This window comes from Syngnathoides biaculeatus, chromosome 9, assembly GCF_019802595.1.
Source record: "Syngnathoides biaculeatus isolate LvHL_M chromosome 9, ASM1980259v1, whole genome shotgun sequence".
Lineage (NCBI taxonomy): Eukaryota > Metazoa > Chordata > Actinopteri > Syngnathiformes > Syngnathidae > Syngnathoides > Syngnathoides biaculeatus.
Window position 1 is genome coordinate 24,388,159 of NC_084648.1, and position 23,899 is coordinate 24,412,057.

At 42.9% G+C, this 23,899-nt stretch overlaps 1 protein-coding gene across 10 annotated transcripts in view; it reads left to right on the forward strand.

Moving 5' to 3' along the window:
• The first annotated feature begins 315 nt into the window (after positions 1-315).
• glra3 (glycine receptor, alpha 3) overlaps positions 316-23,899 on the forward strand; it is a 135,627-nt gene continuing 112,043 nt past the window's right edge. For 2 of the 10 annotated variants that reach the window (XM_061830002.1, XM_061830006.1), the window contains exons 1-4: positions 316-648; positions 4,186-4,298; positions 4,403-4,446; positions 13,199-13,329. In XM_061830002.1, coding sequence (XP_061685986.1) covers positions 4,215-4,298; positions 4,403-4,446; positions 13,199-13,329 — 259 coding nt within the window. In that variant the 5' untranslated portion in view covers positions 316-648; positions 4,186-4,214. Of the gene's footprint in view, positions 649-4,185; positions 4,299-4,402; positions 4,447-11,633; positions 11,669-12,292; positions 12,430-12,570; positions 12,611-13,198; positions 13,330-23,899 lie in introns of those variants that run through there. The other 8 variants (XM_061829997.1, XM_061829998.1, XM_061830001.1 and 5 more) reach the window with 7 other exon arrangements.

Consider the following 23,899-nt stretch of genomic DNA (forward strand, 5'->3'; position numbering starts at 1 on the left):
CTTTACGACTGGGAATATCAACCACATGTGTCTAAATGTGATCATACCCATCAGAGCAGAATGAGAAAGTATGTTTGAGCCAGATGGAGGAAGAAACAAATGGTAAGAACAGGAGAAAGATACCAGAGCAGCCGGAAGGAGGGCTATAGGGACGCATACTGTAGAGATGATGCCTCTCTGTTTGTTGAATTGGTTCCATCTCGCTGGGCTTCTACTTTCAGATGAGATTCGGGTTGGGGAAATAAGATGACTGGTTCCGTGGACTGTCAGTCACTCAATGAGGTGGGCGGTCCTCTGTCTTTACTTAGGGCACTATTTGAGCCCAGATCTAAGCTTGAAGAGCAAGCGAGTACTGGTCCCTCTTTTGGGAATTAACCTTTTTTTCTAACCCGATATACATATCCAAATTTTATGCTGTGGCGTTCATTAATGTGAAATTAGAGAATCACGTGCTTGGGATTTTTCACGATTTTGAGCACTCTTTACATTGAAAGTACTGAAGGTGAGCTCTGAGCTGCGTTTGCAGTACTGAAAGCTCCGGAGGTGACAGGACAGATTCATCCGAACGTCCGTCCGTGGAGCAATGAGGAGGAAGGATTTCTCTTTTGGAGTCTTCTTATTCATCTGGAGACTATCGCTATTCCTCAGGTAAGAGTTCACAATAATAGTCACATAACAAAGTTAAGGTCAGTTAACGCTTGTGTTTCTGGTGAGAAACACCCGACTTCAAACCTATTTAAAATACAGATATGTTCATAAATCTATGTAACGTGGCAGAATTTTTAGCTGTGTCACATTGTTTTTTGAAGAAGACAGGTGATCGGGGAAGGACTTTTATTTTATTTGTTATTATTTATGTAAATGCGGCACGGAGGAGCAGCTGTAGAGCGTTGGCCGCACAGTTCTAAGGATTGGGGTTCAAATCCCGGCCCTGCCTGTGTGGCGTTCTCCGGGGACTCGGGTTTCCCCGCGCATCCCAAAAAAACATGCATTAATTGGAGACTCTAAATTTGTACCAGGTACCAGTATTGTATCTGCAAGTGGTAACATTTTGAGTCAAATGCTTTAGTTGAAAAAAAAAAAACAAAAAACAAACATTCAGAGTAGCAAGGTAAGTAAAAAAAAAGTCCAAAAATATGAAGATATTTATTTCCAATCAAGGTATCATCATCTTCATTTTACCATATTTTTTTGACTATAAATCAGTTTGTTTTCTTAGTTCGCCCGAGGGTGCAACTTGTTCTCCAGAGTAATTTATATGTCACATTATTATATCATTTCACATAATTTTCACAGGCAAGCACGGTGGTGCAGCTGTAGAGCATTGGCCTCACAATTCTGAGGACCGGGGGTTCAAATCTCGGCCCACCTGTGTGGACTTTGCATGTTCTCCCTGTGCCTTCGTGGGTTTTCTCACGGCACTCCATTTTCCTCCCACATCGCAAAAACATGCATTAATTGGCACGTCTAAATTGTAAGTCCGACTGTTGTCGGTCTCCATGTGACCTGTGATTGGCTGACAACCAGTTCAAGGTCTACACTGCCTACTGCCCAATTACAGCTGGGATTGGCTACAGCATTCCCGTGACCCTCGTTAGGAAAAGTGACTAAGAAATTGGATTGATGGATTATTTTCACACTGACAACGGCATCGGGACATTCTAGACCTGCGCGTCTGCACATGCTTCTTGTATATCTCTAAAAATGCATCATTTCAACATTAGCAGGAACTTGAATAACTGATAAGGACTGAACAAAAAATGGCATCAAAAAGAAAATCATATTCTCCAGATTACAATATGGAAGCGGGATAATATTTTGCCGAAAATGGTAATCGAGCTGCAGAGAGAGCGAGAAACTTGTAAGGGATGTGTGAAAAGCGGAGGTTACTCTAATTGAAATTAAGAAAACAAAAAAAGCTAATCACGGGCTAAAGCTAGGTGGCCACAGTGAGAGGAATGATTTCACACATGGGTGCCTGTCAAGGTCGACAGTTTCCGTGAGTTATTTGAAAAACATGTAACTGATCACATTATTAACATGGGCGAAGTCCACCTCACGTTTGACATTCCTGGTGGCCAAAGTGTCACAGAGAAAGGGCAAGTGTGGGGAAATGTATTAACAATGGTCATTAGAAATCATATTTCCCAGTGGTGCTACGAGTGTGTTGTACACATGCCACTTATGGTCATTTTCAAACAGAAAACCATGCCAACAATCCAATCCCCCTCAGTTCAGTCGCCGTGAATGTGAAAGGGTGGATGGATCAAGAAAAGATTAATTTATGGCTTACTAAATTCTACATTGTGCATCCAGATGGCCTCTTTAGAGCATGCAAAGTTCGCTTGTGATGGATACCATTTGGCCACTTATCACAACACAGTTTAAAAATAAGTTTTTCACTCCTTACCTGCCATTCTCCCTGCAGCCTTAACCAAAATACTTCAGCCACTTGATACCTCTGTGTATAGGAGCTTTAAGGCAGTCTTGTGTAATCTGTGAGAGGAGTGATCAATGGATGGAGAGCACAGATGCACGGCAACCGGGTGAATGTGCTATGCAACTTTTCAGGAAGTCATTGGATGGCTCGGCAAAGTTTGGGCTTCAGTGACAACCAAAACCACCCCGTCAGGATTCAAAAAGCCCGGAATTGGAAAGTTTTCACTGCAATTGACGATGAGTAGAAAAAGAAGAAGTGGCGCGTCATCTATCACTGAAGTTGGTGGAGTTGTTTAGAAGTGACACAGAGGATTAAAATGTTATTGGATTTACTGATTTGGAGTGACACTGATGGTTTTGTAAGCTTGTTACCATGTTCTTTATGCTTTAGTTATCTGAATAACTGTTAATATGTTACGTTAACATACCAGGCACTTTCTCAGTTCGACGTTTATGTGTCAGGTAATGTTAGCTGAAAGTGTTACAATACCATACCGTGCACCGATTCAGGCTATTGTTCGCTATTCTTTTTTTTTTTTAATTTAAATAGGTTTTCAAGATTATATGTCTGTTCTTGCTGTCTGGTTTTATCAAATAAATTACCCTCCCCACCCCTCCCCAAATGTGACTTATACTACAGTGTAACTTATATATGTTTTTTGTGAAGCGTTATTACAAATGACCAGTTGTTAATATAGTCACCCTCTTTTTCTCTCCCACTTCTCATGCAGTGCAGACACTTTTTTCCCAGCTCTGCTTGCTTTGCCACTGTTGACATTTTTTTCTTGCTAATAAGCATGTTTTTCTTAGAAAAAAAATTTGAAGCAGCGACTCCTGCATCCTTTTAAACAATTTTTTGTGGAAAATTAGTTGTTTCATCACATGTTCAGAAGTGAGAGAGTGAGTATGTTGTTAGAAGAGTGCTGAGGATGGAGCTGCCAGGTAAAAGAGCGGGAGGAAGACCAAAGAAAAGGTTGATGGATGTTGTGAGGGAAGACATGAGGACTGTGGGTGTTAGAGAGGAGGATGCACGAAATAGGCTTAAATGTAAAAAGATGACACGCTGTGGTGACCCCTAACGGGACAAGCCAAAAGAAAAAGAAGAAGGCCTACCAATTAGCACAAACCTGGTGTTAGCAACAAGACCAGCCATCAAGATGCCGACCTTCTCTACTGAGGACAATCACAGACTACTGCGGAGGATATCAATTCTGGAATAAAAAATTTGCCGTCTTGAAGTGTATGTGGACGTAAATGGACAGTCGAGGAATGAAATCACTTTACCGATGTCTCAAAATGTAGGGCAGAAGTGTGCTGACAGACAGCCACTTAGCCCAACAACGAGGATAGATCTGGACTGTGGAACTCGTAAGGGTCGCCACAGCGTGACATCTCAGATGAACGCTCATATTTGATGATCTAGGCTTTCTCTTTTAAAGGAAATGTGGTTTACAGGAAGTAGATATAATACCTATTTAAATGAGATAACACCAGCAAATTTTAATTTTATGAACAAGTGTAAAACAGGGAAAAAGGGTGGTGGCATTGCTGCTATTTTAAAATCATTATTTCAACTGAAAGAAATTATACTGGATGATTTTAGCTATTTCGAACATATGTGTTTTTTATTTAAAGATGACCCAAAGGTTATTGTTTTAATAATTTATAGACCTCCAATATACAATGGGAAATTTATGGAGAATATTTCAGTTATTTTTACTAAGTACAACTATTTTTTCATAACAGGGGACTTTAACATTCATGTTGACAATAACATGAAAAAACATCCAAGGAACTTTCTGCCATACGAGACATATTTGACCTCTCTCAAGAAATTAAGACTCCAACTCACACTCAAGGTTAGATCTTGGACCTGGTCATCTCTCAGGATGTTAAAATTCAATTGATTAACATTAAGTATATGGATATTTCTGACCATTTTGGTGTATTTTTTTAATTACAGATTCTTCCAAAAGCTCAGACAACCTCTATCTCTATTAAGAAAAGGTACAGTGAAGAAAATTTGTATATGAACACCCTGCTATATTGCAAGGTCTCCCACTTAGAAATCATGGAGGGGTCCTAAATTTTCATCCTAGGTACATGTCCACTGTGAGCGAGATAATCTAAAAAGAAAAATCCAGAAATCACAATGTATGATTTTTTTAACAATTTATTTGTGTGATACAGCTGCAAATAAGCATTTGGAATCTCATCAAAGAATACATTGCTTTAGAAAAAATTGCAGCAGAACATAAAAAATTAATTACCGGTACATAAATACTGAGAGAGGAGGTACGGTGGTGCAACTGGTTTAGAACGTTGACCTCAAAGTTCAGAAGTCTATGATACAAATCCTGACCCCACCTGTGTCGAGTTTGCATGTTCTACCCGTGCCTGTGTGGATTTTATCCGAGCACTGTTTTCCTCCCAGAGGTCATAAACCTGACAAAAGAGAAGCCTATAGAGAGAGGAATGCAAAGCCTCACCAAGCAGTACAGTGTGACCTGGTGTCATAAAGTTTTCTCATCTGGCCAACAGTGTTATGAGCAGCTACAGAGTTATGTTATGGATGCAAATGATGCCGTGGAGGTTGTGCTTATTGCAAAGCTGGAGAGCTGGATAAAAATGAAGAAGCTGAGTTGACTGAGTGGCAGAAAGCTGACATAGGGTAAGACAGCAAGTGAGTGGGAGTCAAAGCTGAAGGAGGTCAATAGACTGATCAAGGAATCTTTCTGGGCTACCTTTCGGAAAAAGGAATTATGGACAGCAATGACAGCATTAGAGGCTACATGTAAATATATGGCAGGAGGCATATGACTTGCCACCCACATGCCAAGAGTACTAAAGATGTGTATAGTAAATGAAAAGCTGGGTCCCTTCAGATGGGCAGAAAGACATCCAATAACTTAAATATTGGTGTTAACCAGCAACTTAGTACAGAATTGAAATGACAGGAAGTACCTAAACATAGACAAACACACTTTTCCTAGTACACTTCTCTTGTGACTTTGAACTGACATATAGATACTGTAAATAGCTGGAGGCTGACCCATTGTGCTCCATTAAGGCAACTTTGCGTCTGTGTTTGCGTTTCTAGGTGAATGTACAAAAACGTGGAAATAATTGGCAGTGTGATATTGGGGCCATACAAAAACACACACTCACACACGCACCACTGTAATTTTGATGTGAAGAGCAAGAAAAGGTGACAAGATTACTGTGTAACTACCATAGCTGTGGGTGATTAAAGGCGAGGAGAAGCATATACTTAGGTGACCTCAGCCGTGCAGCGCGTTAAACCAGCTCACAATCCGGACTACAATGAAGATAAAAGTTATCACTTTTCATTGGATATAATATTGAAGATAAGTACTGCAATTCCTGCGGCACGGTGGAGCAGCTGGAGAATGTTGGCCTTGCGGTTCTGAGGACTGGGGTTTTGTGTGGAGTTTGCATGTTGTCTCCATTCCTGTGTGGGTTTTCTCTGGACACTCCGGTGTAATTGTGAGTGTGACTGTTGCCTGTCTCCATGTGCCCTGTGATTGGCTGGCAACAAGTTCAGGGTGTACCATGCCTCCTTCCCATGACAGCTGTGATAGAATCCAGGACTCCTGCGACCCTTGTGAGGATAAGCAGCTCAGAAAATGGATCGGTGGATGCATTGTAATTCATTCAGTGAGACAGTCCTTTAAGCTCCATCACCAACTTTAGTGGGGCAGATTATCTCAATATTTCATAAGAAGCTTTCACTTGGTGATACAAGCACCAAAATTGGCACAAATGACATTCAGAAAATACATTTTAAGAAAAGTATGTTAGCCAACAGAGAATTCAAGAAGGCTGCCAGTTTTCAAGATGGCTACCAAAGTAAAGTTGACAAATTGTCATTTTTGTAGAGGAACTCCAATTAACACGGTTTCTTTATGGTCCAAATATAAAATGAATGTATTTACGTACATACAAACAATATAGCCAATGATGCCTTGAAAATTTCAATATGGCAACCATTTTTCAAAATGGCATCTTATGAATGACTGTATATATTGATGTTTTTCACTGAAACCTTGCACGTTTCTAAGCTTTGTGGTGACAAAGTTTACACGTCAACTGCTAATCATTTATTACACTAAAACAGTTTAATGCTAAAGCTTTTAGCTTGTGATACCTTAAAGGTCTAGTGTTATCCCTATAAACCTTCTAAAATAGATATTGAAATGAAAAATAGATATAAGATTATTCACTTCAATGTCTACATGAAAAAATAAATATAAGCGGAGAGCACGTCATCTACGCGCAAAGTTGTGGAAGTCTCAGTCGACATCCAAGTGGTCGCCATATTGGCTGCATTTACTGTCCGAGACGTCACCTCGGACATTCGCCATTGAAAACATGCTGCGGCCCCTACTGTAGGACACGCCCCTTCAGACACGGAAGCTCTTTTCAAAGAAAACATCTCACAACCGAGTGAAGTGTCCAGGGCAATATTACCCTATTGTTTCGAGCCGTATTTAGATGACATGTGGATCACGGCCAAACCACCTCCCCACCCTACCCACCCCAGCCGACAAGGCCGGCGGCAGGCTGGCCTTGTCAACAGGGCCGGTAGCAATCCAAAAGGCCTACGGAGGCCGTCCTTCATTGGCTGTTGCATGGAAGCCTTTCGATGCACACATCGACACATTTAGCAACCCTGTTTTATGGATTACACCCCCCCCACCTATTGTTTTTATTTCATGGTTGTATACACACCTACCTGTCATTTGGAAGCCACAAAGCTCCTGGCCTTTGCACCCGTACAATCCATTTTTCACGACGAACCAGGTCTCTTCCAAACTCTCGAGTGTTCAAGCAATGTCCTGCAATGCAATGGGCCGGCATTTTGGCTTACACGAAGGAACAAAGAGCTACCTTCCCGGAGGTAAAACTAATAGAAACAAACAAGTCCACTTGAGAGCAGTCCTGCCATGAAGGTCACTTCCTGCTTCTTCTCGAAAACAAATCCCTCGAGAGGATTTTCATGGCAGGAGTTAAAAAAAGCTGTATACGTCAAAATCATGTTTTGTGGTGGGGAAAAAAATGTATGGGTCCATGTCGGCTGGCGTTTTTTCCATTAATAACATACTAAACATCATGCATTTCATGACAGTGGCACTTTAAGACTGTGATGTTAATGCACAACCAGGGCACACTTGTGACATCACTGCTCTGAAATTCAGCATGGGGTTTAGCATTGGCTTGTAGTGTAGGAACTGTAGTTGTAGTTGCTAACTTAAGACAGTAGTAACTATAAGTGTCCCAAATGCTATCTAACCCTTATGCATCTCAACTAGAAGTGTAGTTAGTTGTAGTGTGGTTTTTAGGTAGCCGTGCCTGAATGGACATGGTGTGCCAGTGTGGGAGAGCCAAGCCAAGGGTAAAGGGGTGTCAGTTTTCCGGAAGATTTACAGATCGCACGAGATCCAAACAGAGTTGGATGAATGATCGGGCTAAGTGTAGGGAAACAGAGACCTGAACCTAGTCGTATCCCATATTTCAATGTGCTTAAATGTTTTGTACAGTTAGGCAGTAAAAGGATAGTCCCTCGACCTACAACTGTATATGTAAGATGTCTGCAAACAACCCATTAAGTAGCGGAGCCAAAACTGACTGGGGTAAGTGTTGCCTTTATGAGACAGACACGAAAGAGGAGTTGAAGTCTCCTCCAACGCGATACGAATGTAGTTCTAGTGGCTATTCCATGCTAGCCACCAACATACCACAATTTCAGTCAACCAACCTGTTACCAAGAAAAGTTGACCCATCTTGACTAGATGATGTAGGTGGCATTGAGGATACATTGAGATGAAACAATGCAAAGTACTATCAAACATGTCGCCTAATGTTCACGAACAGCAAGCTTGAACATGTAACTGAAAGAGCGTCTTAAATTTAGAACAGCCCTGATGAAACTCACACAAAAATGCAAAGGGCTAGTATGCAAATAGAACAGTGTTTCCTTTGTGAGAAGAAGTAACCAACATCACAGCCGCAGCAAGCCATGACCATGCAACTGAATGAGAGGTTCAATGAATGTGCCTTAACCTCAATGATGGTAGACTACTGGGTCTATTGAGTGGTGGAGAGTTAGTGGCTCTAGAACTGAAATACCTTTGCTCTTGCTTGACCGCGCTGTATAACAGAGAGTGAGCTGACTTTGTCCAAAAGAACAAAGATACACTTGAGTCATCCTAAGAAAATGATTTTTTTCCCCTTGGTTTTCTCTAAACTGAAGACTATTTTACTAGCCACTTTTACCATGGACCCATGCATATAAAAACATTGTGTTACTGGGCAGGTTTTGTCTTCTTTGGCTATCCTGAAAGAAGATACACGTCTCGTGTGTGGCAGATACCTAGATAAGACCCGGACGTCTGTACTGCACATTCCTTTGTAATAAATCAATTTGCTGTTAACTTTTTCTAATCATTGGTCATATCTTCCTCGAGTCATGAACAAGTGTTGGGTCCAAACTCACAAATCCCTACAAACTTCTTACCTATGTCACTGATTAAAGATACAACACTGATGAGCCAGCCATATTTGTTATACTTGCTGAACTTGTCAGTCTATACAAGGAGCAACTTGAGCAGTTTGGGACAGACATACCTGATGTGAACTCAACCAGGCTGAAAGAAAGGCTGCTGATACCTAGACTTGTAACCTATGTATGATAGAGCATGGGGGTGACATAAAGTCTCAGATTAGATTTGAGCAACGACAACTGATCTGGCAATGGCTCAACTCCTTCAGTGCAACTGCTTGGCCAAGTATAAAAAGTATTTCTTTCTAGTATAAAGAAATGTTTTGGGTGGAATTTGGTCAGGGGCAGTCCATTAAATGGTTCCTAATTCATGACTTGGTGAGAAACCTTTGCCCTGAGAAATCTAGTCGCATGTTCTTCTTTTATGCCTTCACTGGCTGTGATGTTGTCTCAGCGTTTCGAGGTAGAGGCAAAACAACTGCATGGAAAACGTGGCCAGTTTGTCCTGAGGTGAGCTCAGTATTCAGCAAACTCAGCCGGTACCCACCTACCAAACAATTTGCCAACCTTGAAATTCTTGAAAAGTTTTTTGTCACTATGTATAACAAGCACAGCAACACGACCAAGGTTGATGAGGCAAGTCTGCACTTGTTTGCATGGAAACAAAGATCCTATGATTCCATCCCACCAACTAGTGCATTTCTTGTTGACATGTCAAATGATAAACCGACCAAGCTGCCAGCATATGGGAGCAGTCAACAGTCTGCAAAATGCATTCTGAAAGCCGTGGCAACTGGGGCTGGAAAAATCATGGGGAAGCCTGGGAAGTTCTATGGTCAACCCTCGTACCCATTGCTCAGGCTTGTCTGCAGCAGACAAAATGTCATTGCACGGGTGAATGTCGGGGACCATGCAAATTTGATCATAACACCCTGTAGTGCACACAACTGTGTACCTGTTAATGCAAAGAGTAAAACAGATTCAGCCTAAATTTAAGCAAGTCATTTCAGTCTGTTGTACTTCTGTCATGACAAAGATAACCCCAGGGTAACTTTACTGAGACAGTGGTAATTTCTATAATTGTCATCATATCACTATAAACCTTAATGATATTGAAATTTTGATTGCAGAATAAGATTCCTTGTGTCCAAAATCATGTATTTTGATGTACAGATCATCAAAATGCTGGAATGAATGGTGGCCATCTTGAAAAAAAGGTTTCCATTTGGTTTTTGAAGTTGGCTAATGTACTTTTCTGAAAGAGGAGGTTTTGAAGCATCTGCGTGCCAATTTTGGTGCTTGTCTCACCAAGTGAAAAATTGTTTCAGCAATCTGCCCCTCTACTTATGACTCGGCATGTCAGAATTACCCACAATGCATTGTGCACTTAACATGCAAGTAAAACTGGATTATCTATATGTAAATTTTAAAAGTAACAACACCAAAAATATACTTTTTTTACAAATGAAAATAAAAATGGTATGGCGATACTGAAATTGTGCATTACTTTACACGATAATTGCATGGGCAGCACGGTGGCGCAACTGGTTAGAGCATTGGCCTCTGAGTTTTGAGGTCTGGGGTTCAAATCTTGGTCCCATCTGTGTGGAGTTTACACATTCTCCCTATCCCTGCATGAGTTTTCCCCAAGCACTCCAGTTTCCTCCCACATCCCCCAAAATGCATTAATTGGAGACTCTAAATTGCCCTTTGGTATGATTGTAAGTGTGAATGGTTGTTACTTTCTCTGTGCCCTGTGATTGACTGGGAACCAGTTCAGGGTGTACCTTGCCTCCTGCCCGATGATAGCTGTGATATGCTCCAGCATTCCTACGACCCTGGTGAGGATAATCAGCTCAGAAAATGAATGGATGGATGGTATTCCACCATCACTGTGCATCGAAGATTCAACCATCACCTCCCAATCTGTTTCATTGTACTATTTGCAAATCAGCAGGTTTTGTGATCTGCAAAATGCTTCCAAATGATTGTATAGTAAACCTTTGAATTAACAGCACACAGCCGTGCTTTCTTGAAAATTACTACCAACTGTAGCGAACATGAGACATGAAGATGACACCCCCCAGTTTGGTGGACTCAGTCCATGTTCCCATGGGAACAAGGAGCCGGCACATTTTTGTGGCACTCCAACTTGAAGTGGATTACCAACAACAACATCTGAAAAAAGACCGGACAGCCATGGCTAGCATGGTGGTGCTAAGCTAATTCATCGTCATCCCAGATGATCCCACAACCCAGGGGTCTTGCCCACACGAAAGGGACACAATTCGGGCTGCCGGATTGGGATAATGAATGGGTCAAGAGCGAAGCCTACAGGCGATGGAACCACATGGCAGACGAGATACTTCCTCACTAATAGTAGAAGGGCATGACAAAAATAGAATATTTAAAACACAAGAATGAACACCACTGGTGACTGTATAGCTGCAAATTTAAATGTTTGATGTCAAATCTGAGTTAATTCTGCCAGCAAATGAAAGCAAAGAAACCCATGAATGCGCTTGCAAACAGTGAAATAATCGTGACAATCTATTGTTAGGGGCGTGGACAGGCCCCTGTCCTGTGTGCAGTTGCCTCCACAGCAGCACCTCACCTGGGCCTCATTGACGCTAATTAAGCCATGCATATAAGCCTTGTGTGTTGTATTGTTAGTTGCCAGTTTGTTGTTTGAGACTGAATTCTTGTGTGAGTACGCTAGCGTCTTGTTGGTGTATTTCCTTCATTACAGCATTCCTGTGTCACTATAGTCAAGTTTTGTTTTGTTCATGTTGCATGTTTTTGCCTTGTAGTTATTGGGACTCGTTTCATGATTTTTGGACTTTGTATTTTTGCCACGTATTTTTGTGCCTCTGCCTTTTTGGACTGCTTACCTGTGCATGACCTCTGCCTGAATGAAACTCCCCTCGAAAATCATGTCCCTGCCTTGGAGTCCTGCATTTGGGTCCAACCCCTTGTCACATGCTTGTGACATCTATAGCCATGCAGGAGGAAACATTTTCTCGTTATCTGAAACCCAATAATTGATACTTTATATAAATCCACTGGTTTGAACCAAAATAATCTCACAATGATAAGCACAAATCAATGAAGCATGGTCTGCTCACTAGGTTCGAGTTCGGGTCTGAAAATACCTATTTGTCCCTTCTGAATGAATGACTGAATGAATGAACACGACTGTACAAAGAAATTGGAGAGTCTCTCATGCGTCAATGCATACATAAAAGCAATATAAGAAGAGAAATACAAATGCAAAACAATGTATAAAATGTATTGCTCAAGATATTGAAATCAGTGTCTTTGCATTCATAGCGTTGGTCGAGGAAAGATGAAAGTTCAGAGCGGTGATGGCTCTTGGGGACAAAAACTGTTCCTTACTTTTTTAATCTTTGGTTTTGCACATCTGTAACGCCTTCCAGATGGCAGGAGCTCAAACAAAGATAACAAAGGTGGGTAGTGTCCTTCATTGCATTCTGAGCTCTGCTGAGACACCGAGTGGAATAAATGTCAGTCATGGAAGGGAGAGGAAGCCAATGATTTTTTTTGTGCTGCTTTGATTATTCTCTGAAGCCTTGCTTTGTCTGCCTCAGTGGAGCTCCTGTACTAAATGGACTAAAGGAAAAGAAGAAGGTGACAAAGGCAGTCTTGGCGAAATCCAACTTACTGGTAGCAATGCAGACCAAACTCTGACACTGGTTGCACTGGTACTGAACAACCTGTATCAGCGGATCCGGGATTCTAGTTCAATTTAGTGCCGGCAATGCACACCAAACTTGGACACTGGTCATACATGGACCAATCAACCTGTATCAGGGGGTTCGGCACTCCATAATCCCAAAGCACCCCCCACATGACTCCTTGAGGGACATGTTTGAAAGATTTCTTCAATTCCACAAAACACATGTAGACTTGTTGGGTGAACTCCCAAACACCCTTGAGGACACTGCAGAGTGGATAGAGATGGTAGACTGTGGCTTACAATAATATTCAATGTACCTCTTATGGATAAATCCTCTAATGGATTTTTATTTTTTGTGACCACCAGCTAATATGTGCCTACTAAACTGTGTTTTAATGTTGGTTATCATGATTGTACTTGGAGAACTAAATATGTTTTATCTGTAATTGATGTATAATGTGTGAGAATTATTTGTTAATATTTTAGGAAAATACATTTTTGCATGACAAAAATTGTGACTTTTTTATCCTCTATAACAGTGTGGGTCAGTGTAAGGAGGTTGACCATGCTCCAAGAACACGTCAGGTCCCAATGTCTCCCTCTGACTTTCTGGACAAACTGATGGGGAGGACATCTGGATACGATGCTAGAATAAGACCAAATTTTAAAGGTATCAGGTTTAGTTTTCATCACAAGAATATGCTCCTTAAATGTGTTTGGTGAAAAATGTTTATATTTCCACAAAATACCTTTCTACAGTCAAATGGCATATGTCATGTGTGTGCAATTGTTTTCTTGCTCCAAAATGCCATAAATGGCTACTGTGATACAAACAACAACCTCTAAAAGAATGTATGAGATATTGCATACATTACTGACAACATGTATGGATCCATACATCAATCCATTTTCAGAGCTACGTATCCTCATGAGGGTCACAAGAGTGCTGGAGCCAATCTCAGCTGTCATCAGGCAGAAGGCAGGGTGCACCCTGAACTGGTTGCTACCCAATCATAGGGCACATGGAGACAGACAACAGTCGCACGTACAATCACACCTAGAGGAAATTTAGAGTCTCCAATTAATGCATGTTTTTGGGATATGAGAGAAAACTGGAGCACCCAGAGATAACCCATGAAATGATGCAATTAAAACTATAGATGTTGCAGACATCTTCTTTGGTTTCAAAGTATGACAGACATATATGTCTGAACTATTCGGATTCTTTTTAGAGCCCAATTGTCATGCCTATAAACATTCTAAAATAGATATTGGAATGAAAAATACATATCACATTAATCACTTCAATGTCTATACAAAAAAATTAGTATGAGAGGAGAGCACGTCAAATTTGCAGAAGTCTCATTCGACATTCAAATGGTAGCCATATTGTGTGCATCTTCTGTCTGTGACGTCACACTGGGACATTTGCCATTGAAAAAACACTTTGCTACCTACTATGGGAGATGAACACCCCCCTCCTGACACGGAAGCTCTTTTCGAAGAAGAGAACATCTCACAACCGAGTGAAGTGACCATGGCAATATTACCCCATCATTTCGAGCCATATTTAGATGATATGCAGATCACGGCCAAACTGCATGCAGCCAAACCACCTCCCCGCACCCGATCCACCTCCACAGCGGTGATAAAAACAACGCTGCCTGCAAGGGAATACGACGCCGCGGCCAAACCGCCTCCCCGTTCTATTCACCTCTGTGGCGGAGATGAGCCACGGCGGCCTGGCGCTGCGACGAGCCAACCCAGCCAAAGCTGTGAAGGCCGGCTCGGCCTTGTCAACAAGGCCGGTGGTGATCCATAAGGCCTGGGGAGGCCTTCCTTCAGGAGCTGCTGCATGGAAGCCTTCTGATGTACACATCGAAACATTTAGCACCCCTTATTTACGGATTACATCCCCCATAACTATTGTTTTGGATTTTCTTTAGTAGCTGTATACACACCTACCTGTCATTTGGAATCCACAAAGCCCTCGTCCTTTGCACCTGTGCAATGCATTTTTCACAATGAACCGGGCCTTTTGGAAAAGTATGAAGAGCGAATCTATCCTCCCGAGTGTTCGAGCAATATGCAGCAATACAACAAGCCAGCATTTTGGCTAAAACGAACGAACAACGAGCTACCTTCCAGCAGGTAAAACTAGTAGAAACACACGAGACCGCTTGAGTGCGCTATTGCCCTGTACGACACTTCCTGCTTCTTCTCTAAAACAAATCCCTCAAGAGGATTTTCATGGCGGGAGTTACAAAAAGCCATATACGTCAAAATCATGCTTTGTGGTGGAAAAAAAACGGATGGGTTCATACCAGCTGCCGTTTTTTTCCATTAATAACATACTAAAAAGCATGCAGTACATGACAGTGGACCTTTAAGAATCTATGTTTATCAGTTAACAAGCCTGCCAAATTTGAATTATTAAAAACAAAGTCAGGAAGTACAGTACATGAAATCCATCCATCCACCACCTTCGACTGCTTATCCCAGATCATGTTTCAGGGATAGTAGCTTTAGCAGGAACGCCCAGACTTCCCTTTCTCAAACCTCTTCATCCACCTCTTCCGGAGGGATCCCAAGACATTCCTAGGGTTCCAATGTGTGCTGTGGTGTCCCCTGGTTCTACTTCCATTAAGATGTGCCCGGAACACCTCAACAGGGAGGTGTCCAGGAGGCATCCAAATCAGATACCCCAGCCACTTCAAATGGCTCCTCTCATTGCGGAGGAGTAGCGGCTCTACCGTGAGCCCTCCTGGATAACAGAACTTCTTACCCTATTTCTAAGGGAGAGCCTGGACACCCTATGGAGGAAACACATTTCAGCCACTTGTTTCCAAGATCTTGTTCTTAACCGTTGTGGCCCATAGCTCGTGACCATAGCTAAGGGGAGGCATGTAGACCAAGTTCAGAGCTTCACCTATTAAATGACCTCCTCTATTCCTTGATTTTTCCCAAAAGTTCTGTCCATAAAATTTATGAACAGAATTGGTGACAAAGGCCAGCCTTGGCGGAGTCCAACCTGCCCTGGTAACGAGTTCGACTTAGTGCCAGTAATGCACACCAAACTGGACACCGGTCGTAGATGGACCAATCAGCCTGTATCAGGAGGTTCGGCACTGCATAATCCTGAAGCACACCCCATGGGTCAAACACCTTCTCCAAGTCCAACAAACACATGTTGACTGGTTGGGTTAACGACACTGTACACTCGAGGACCCTGCTGAGTGCAGAGAGGTGGTCCACTGTTCCATGGCCAGGATGAAAAACACACTGCTCCTCCTGAATCTGGGATTAGATTTGCCAATGGACCCTACTCTTCAGCACCCCTGTATAGACCTTAGACCTTGTTCACAATGTGAAACTTAAATCCATTTATATTAGTCATTATAGGGGTCCTTTTGCCATGCTTTGTCTGGTCCCTCACCTGGGAATGGTTTCTAATGGGTGACCGTAGCAGGGGTGTGAAATCCCAGACAATTTACCTCTTGGGATCATTGGGAAACATAACAAGATCACAATAAGGTGATGGCTTCCAGGAGGGGAGTATATGAAATCAAGCTTCAAAATGGTGAAAAACTGGAATGTCTTCTCAGATTTCGGACACTGTGGCCGTGTCTGTTAAATGCATCCTGCTCAACTTTCATGTAATACATGTTTACGTCTAGCATATACCTTCTTCTACTTCTTCTTCTTCGTCTTCTTCTTTCGGCTTATCCTGTTATCTCAATATCTTTGAGCCACAAAAGTCTTCTTCTTTTCCTTTTAGCCTGTCCCCGTGAAGAGTCGCCACAGCATGTCATCTTTTTCCATGAAAGCCTATTCCTGGATTTTCCTCTCTAACACCAACAGCCCTCATGTCTTCCCTCACAACATCCATCAATCTTCTCTTTGGTCTTCCTCTCGCTCTTTTGCCTGGCAGCTCCATCTTCAGCACTCTTCTTCCAATATACTCACTTTCTCTCCTCTGGACATGCCCAAACAATTTGCTCTCTCTCACTTTGTATCCAAAACATCTAACTTCGGCTGTCGCTGAAATTAGCTCATTTCTAATCCGACCCAACCTGGTCACTCTGAGAGAACCTCTACATTTTCATTTCACCCACTTCCAGTTCTGCTTCCTGTTGTCTCTTCAGTCCCACTGTCTCTAATTTGTACATCATGGCTGGCCTAACCTTTTTTTTTTTTTTTTTTATTTGCCTTTCATCTTAGAAAAGGCTCATCTGTCACACAACCCATCTGACACCTTCCGTTCGCTTTTCCAACTTGCTTGGACCCATTTCTTCACTTCCTTACCACGCTCACCATTACTCTGGGCTGTTGACCCCAGTATTTGAAGTCATCCACGTTTCCCATCTCTTCTCCTTGTAGCCTCGCTCTTCCGCCTCCACCCATCTCATTGATACACATATCTCTCTTACTTCAACTACTCTTCATTCGTCTCCTTTCGTGTGCATATCTCCACCTTTCTAATTGCTCCTCCACCTGTTCCCTAGTTTCAGTCTAGATCACAATGTCATCTGCAAATATCATGGTCCAAAGGGATTGCAGTCTAACCTCATTTGTCACCATATCCATTATCATTGCTAACAGGAAGCAGCTTAGAGCTGTTCCCTGATGCAGTCCCCCCTTCACCTTAAGTTCCTCTGTCACACCTATGGCACACCTCACCGCTGTTCTGCTGCAACAGGACATGCATATTCTGTACTATTCTAATGTAATTCTCTGCCAATCCAGACTTCCGTATGTAGTTCCTCTCTTGGTCATCTCATAGGGGTTCTCTAGATCCACAAAGAGAAAATGTCTCTCTGTCTGACCTTCTTTGTAATTTTCCATCGCCTCTGTTCTTAAAAATGGGAACCAGTAACCTTTTCCTCCAGGCATCTTCTCATCCGCGAGTGTTCTGTTGAACAAGTTGGTCAAAGACTCCACAGCCACCCCTCCAAAATGCTTCCATACATACAGGTATGTCTTCAGGACCAACTGTCATTCCATTTTTTCAGCCTTTCAATGACTTTCTGACTTCCCTTTACTAATTATTGCCACTTCCAGGTTCACCACAGTTGCCCTTCTGCTCTTCCTTCTTTCTTCATTCATCAACTTCTCAAAGTATTCTTTCCATCTGTTTAGTACACTACTGGGCACCAGTCAATACATTTCCATCCCTATTCTTAATAACCCTAATCAGCTGCACATCTTTTCCATCTCTATCACTCTGTCTAGCCAACGTGCAGGGATCCTTTTCTCCTTTTTTAGTGTCCAGCATGGTGTACATGTCCTCATATGCCTCTTGTTTAGCCCTAAGTGCCCTTACCCATTTGTGGTTCACCGTTCTTGACCAGTGCAAAGACAATGGTGCAATGGGAGCAGTTTAAAGTGACATTGTCCACATTATATATTACTAACACAAATACTGATTGCACCTGCAGGATGTGAGGGTGTGTCCCAACAATGGTGCAAGGCATAAAATAGTAGCTTTACTGATCAAGAATGTCATGACTTAATTGCAAGATTGGTTGGCTTCCGGTTCCAAAAACTGGTGACAAAAAATCAAGGAGGCTCCGACCTGCATGACCGTTCAATAACTAAATCCTGCTGAATTTGGACCGAATGCTGTGAGTACCCAATGTCGGATGCCCCTGGTGATGACTTGGTTGGACTAAAATCATCATCGGTATAATCTTAGTACCCAAATTGGAGCCGTATTCATTTGCATTGAAGCACCGCGGCCTAGGCTAGGTTAGCTCGGAACAACAAGTAACATATGTAATCAAATATTTGCTGAGGAAGTAAACATCAATATTGAGTTCTTAGACGCCCTGCAAAACCTACGTTCCATATACAACGAGGACCGTGAGTACTTAGTATTGACTTACTTATACCAATTTAAACTTGCTTATAGGCCCAGACCACCCTATCTTAGCTGCCTAACAATGGGTAGCGTTTGCGATCAAACCGTGCTGTTAAAGAAATAACGAACATGTGTAAATTCATAACGTGTACAACTTAAACAACGGGTACAATGGGGGATGTGAGGACTTGCAGGCAATGTAACAAGTCTTATGTTAGTACCCAAATACGAGCCGTATCGTTCGTGTTGAAGCTACCCGACCCAAGTTAGCCTAGCCTAGCGCACAAACTACCTTACGTAATCCCTTACATCCACATATCCTTTGAATCATCATATCCATTATATTTTCACACAGATGGTATGTAAATTGTGTATCTTATTTGTTGACTTTGTATATTTGATAGCTTTTATCTGATTTTAACTTTAACATAGACTAGGTAGTGTGTGAATTGTGTATCTTATGTGCTGAGTTTGTTTATTTGATTGCTTATTTTTGTCTATCTGCAGCCCGAAGGGGTTCACAAATCCTGTGCTTCCTCTAGGCCGGTCCCAAGCCCGGCTAAATGCAGAGGGGTGTGGCAGGAACGTCATCCGGCGTAAAACTATGCCAAACATATATTAACGTTCATCAAATGACTTCCATAACGGATAGGTCGTGGCTAACTACACCCGCCCCCAGCACAGTTAATCTGCAAGGTGTAGGTAGAAATTCAGGTAATGTTGATCATAGACCAAAAAAGAGGAGAACACGACTTAGTCGGCAGAAAAAGAAGAGCCATGGACAGTCCCTAGACTGTGTGTAGGGACTTCGAATGTAGGGACTATGACCGGAAAAGCTCAGGAGGTAGTTGACATGATGATTAGGAGAAATGTTGATGTATTGTGCATCCAAGAGAGCAAGTGGAAAGGGAGTAAGGCTAGAAGCTTAGGAGCATGGTTTAAATTCTTTTACCATGGAGTAGATGGGAAGAGAAATGGAGTAGGAGTTATTTTAAAGGAAGACCTGGCTAAGAATGTTTTGGAGGTGAAAAGAGCATCAGATGGAGTGATGAGACTTCTTCTTCTTCTTCTTCTTCTTTTCATTTCGGCTTGTCCCGTTAGGGGTCGCCACAGCGTGTCATCTTTTGCCATCTTAGCCAATCTCCTGCATCTTCCTCTCTAACCCCAACTACCCTCATGTCTTCCCTCACCACATCCATAAACCTTCTCTTTGGTCTTCCTCTCGCTCTTTTGCCTGGGAGCGCCATCCTCAGCATCCTTCTACCAATATACTCACTCTCTCGCCTCTGAACATGTCCAAACCATCGAAGTCTGCTCTCTCGAATCTTGTCTCCAAAACATCCAGCTTTGGCCGTCCCTCGAATGAGCTCATTTCTAATCCTATCCAACCTGGTCACTCCGAGCGAGAACCTCAACATCTTCATTTCTGCCACCTCCAGTTCAGCTTCCTGTTGTTTCTTCAGTGCCACCGTCTCTAATCCGTACATCATGGCCGGCCTCACCACTGTTTTGTAAACTTTGCCCTTCATCCTAGCAGACTCTTCTGTCACATAACACACCAGACACCTTTCGCCAGCTGTTCCAACCTGCTTGGACCCGTTTCTTCACTTCCTGACCACACTCTCTCATTGCTCTGTATTGTTGACCCCAAGTATTTGAAGTCGTCCACCCTCGCTATCTCTTCTCCCTGTAGCCTCACTCTTCCCCCTCTACTTTTCTCATTCACGCACATATATTCTGTTTACTTCGGCTAATCTTCATTCCTCTCCTTTCCAGTGCATGTCTCCATCTTTCCAATTGTTCCTCTGCATGCTCCTGCTTTCACTGCATATGACAATATCATCTGCGAACATCATGGTCCAAGGGGATTCCAGTCTAACCTCATCTGTCAGCCTATCCATTACCACTGCAAATAGGAAGGGGCTCAGAGCTGATCCCTGATGCAGTCCCACCTCACCTTAAATTCCTCTGTCACACCTAAGGCACACCTCACCATTGTTCTGCTACCATCATACATGTCCTGTACTATTTTAACATACTTCTCTGCCACACCAGACTTACGCATGCAGTACCACAGTTCCTCTCTTGGTACTCTGTCATAGGCTTTCTCTAGATCCACAAAGACACAATGTAGCTCCTTCTGACCTTCTCTGTACTTTTCCACGAGCATCCTCAAGGCAAATAATGTATCTGTGGTACTCTTTCTAGGCATGAAACCATACTGTTGCTCGCAGATACTTACTTCTGTCCTGAGTCTCGCCTCCACTACTCTTCCCATAACTTCATTGTGTGGCTCATCAACTTTATTCCTCTATAGTTCCCACAGCTCTGAACATCCCCTTTGTTCTTAAAAAGGGAACGAACAGAACACTTTTCCTCCATTCTTCAGGCATCTTTTCGCCCGCTAGTATTCTGTTGAATAAGTTGGTCAAAAACTCCACAGCCATCTCTCCAAATTGCTTCCATACCTCTACCGGTATGTCATCAGGACCAACTGCCTTTCCATTTTTCATCCTTTGTAGTGCCTTTCTGACTTCCCCCTAGTAATCATTTCCACTTCCTGGTCCTTCACTCTTGCCTCTTCAACTCTTCCTTCTCTCTCATTTTCTTCATTCATCAACTTCTCAAAGTATTCTTTCCATCTATTTAGTACACTACCGGCACCAGTCAACACATTTCCATCTCTATCCTTAATCACCCTTACCTGCTGCACATCCTTCCCATCTCTATCCCTCTGTCTGGCCAACCTGTAGAGATCCTTTTCTCCTTCTTTCGTGTCCAACCTGGTGTACATGTCTTCATATGCCTCTTGTTTAGCCTTTGCCACCTCTACCTTTGCCCTACGTCGCATCTCGATGTACTCCTTTCGCCTCTCCTCAGTTCTCTCAGTATCCCACTTCTTCTTCGCTAATCTCTTTCCTTGTATGACTCCCTGTATTTTGGGGTTCCACCACCAAGTCTCCTTCTCCCCTTTCCTACCAGATGACACACCAAGTACTCTCCTGCCTGTCTCTCTGATCACCTTGGCTGTCGTCGTCCAGTCTTCCGGGAGCTTCGGTTGTCCATCGAGAGCCTGTCTCACCTCTTTCGGAAGGCCAGCACAACATTCTCCTTTCTCAGCTTCCACCACATGGTTCTCTGCTCTACCTTTGTCTTCTTAATCTTCCTACCCACCACCAGAATCATCCTACATACTACCATCCTATGCTGTCGAGCTACACTCTCCCCTACCACTACTTTACAGTCAGTAACCTCCTTCAGATTACATCGTCTGCACAAAATATAATCTACCTCGCGTGGTTCTACCTCCGCTCTTGTAGGTCACCATATGTTCCTCCCTCTTCTGGAAATAAGTGTTCACTACAGCCATCTCCATCCTTTTTGCAAAGTCCACCACCATCTGCCCTTCAAAGTTCCTTTCATGGATGCCGTACTTACCCATCACTTCTTCATCGCCCCTGTTTCCTTTACCAATATGTCCATTACAATCTGCACCAATCACAACTCTCTCGCTGTCTGGGATGCTCAGAACTACTTCATCTAGTTCCTTCCAGAATTTCTCTTTCAACTCTAGGTCACATCCTACCTGTGGTGCATAGCCGCTAACCACATTATACATAACACCCCCAATTTCAAATTTTAGTCTCATCACTCGATCTGATACTCTTTTACCTCCAAGACATTCTTAGCAGCTCTTCCTTTAAAATAACCCCTAACCCCTACTCCATTTCTCTTCCCATCAACTCCGTGGTAGAATAATTAAACCCTGCTCCCAAACTTCTAGCCTTACTACCTTTCCACCTGCTCTCTTGGATGCACAGAATATCAACCTTTCTCCTAATCATCATGTCAACCAACTCCTGTGCTTTTCCTGTCATAGTCCCAACATTCAAAGTCCCTACACTCAGTTGTAGGCTCTGTGCATTCCTCTTTTTCTTCTGACGCTGGATCCGGTTTCCTCCTCTTCTTTGTCTTCGACCCACAGTAGCTGAATTTCCACGGACGCCCTGCAGGTTAGCAGTGCCGGGGGCGGGCGTTGTTAACCCGGGCCACGACCGATCCGGTATGGGATTCTTTAGATGAACGCTCATATTTGTTTGGCACAGTTTTTACGCCGGATGCCCTTCCTGACGCAACCCTCTGCATTTATCCGGGCTTGGGACCGGCCTACAGATCGCACTGGTTTGTGTCCCCATAGGGCTGCATTTGGTAGCAGAGGATGGACTGAGAGAGACTACAATTTAAAATTGAGGGTATGTGTATAATGTGATTAGTGGCTATGCCCCACAAGTAGGATGTGACCTTGATTGAAAGACACATTTTGAAGAAAACTAGACGAAGTAGTCCTGAGCATCCCAGAGACGAGAGAGAGAGAGAGAGAAGAGAGATGAGGAGAGAGAGAGGAGAGAGAGAGACGAGAGGAGAGATGTCATTGGTGCACAGCTTTCAATGGACATGTTGGTGAAGGAGACAGGGGCGATGAAGACGTGATGGGTAATAAGTGCGCCATGCAACAAAGGAACTTTGAGAGTCAGATGGTGGTGGACTTCGCAAAAAGTATGGAATTGGCAGTGGTGAACACTTATTTCCAGAAGAGACAGGAACATAGAGTGACGTATAAGAGCGGAGGTAGGAGCACGCAGGTGGATTATATTTTGTGCAGACAATGTATTCTGAAGGAGGCTACTGATTGTAAGGTTGTGGTGGGAGAGAGTGTAGCTCGACAGCATAGGATGGTGGTGTTTAGGATGAATCTGGTAGCGAGTAGGAAGATTAAGAAGACAAAGGTAGAGCAGAGAATCAGGTTGTGGAAGTTGAGGAAGGAAGAATGTCGTGTGGCTTTTCAGAAAGAGGTGAGACAGGCTCTAGATGGACAGGAAGAGCTCCCGGAAGACTGGAGTACTACTGCCAAGGTATTCAGAGAGGCAAGTAGGAGAGTACTTTGGGTGCTTTCTGGTAGGAAAGGGGAAAAGGAGACCTGGTGGTGCAACCCCAAAATACAGGAAGTCATCCAAGGAAAGAGATTAGAAGTAAGAAGTAAGACATGGAGTGGGCTGAGGAGAGGCCTAAGCAATACATTGAGATGCGGCGTAGGGCAAAGATAGAGGTGGCGAAGGCTAAACAAAAGGCATATGACGACATGTACACCAAGTTGGATACGAAAGAGGGAGAAAAGGATATCAACAGATTGGTCAGACAGAGAGATAGAGATAGGAAGGATGTGCAGCAAGTAAAGGTGATCAAGGATAGCGATGGAAATATGTTGACTGGTGCCAGTAGTGTGCTAAGTTGATGTAAAGAGTAATTTGAGAAGTTAATTAATGAGGAGAATGGAAGAGAAGGAAGGGTTGAAGAGGCAAGCGTGAATAACCAGGAAGTG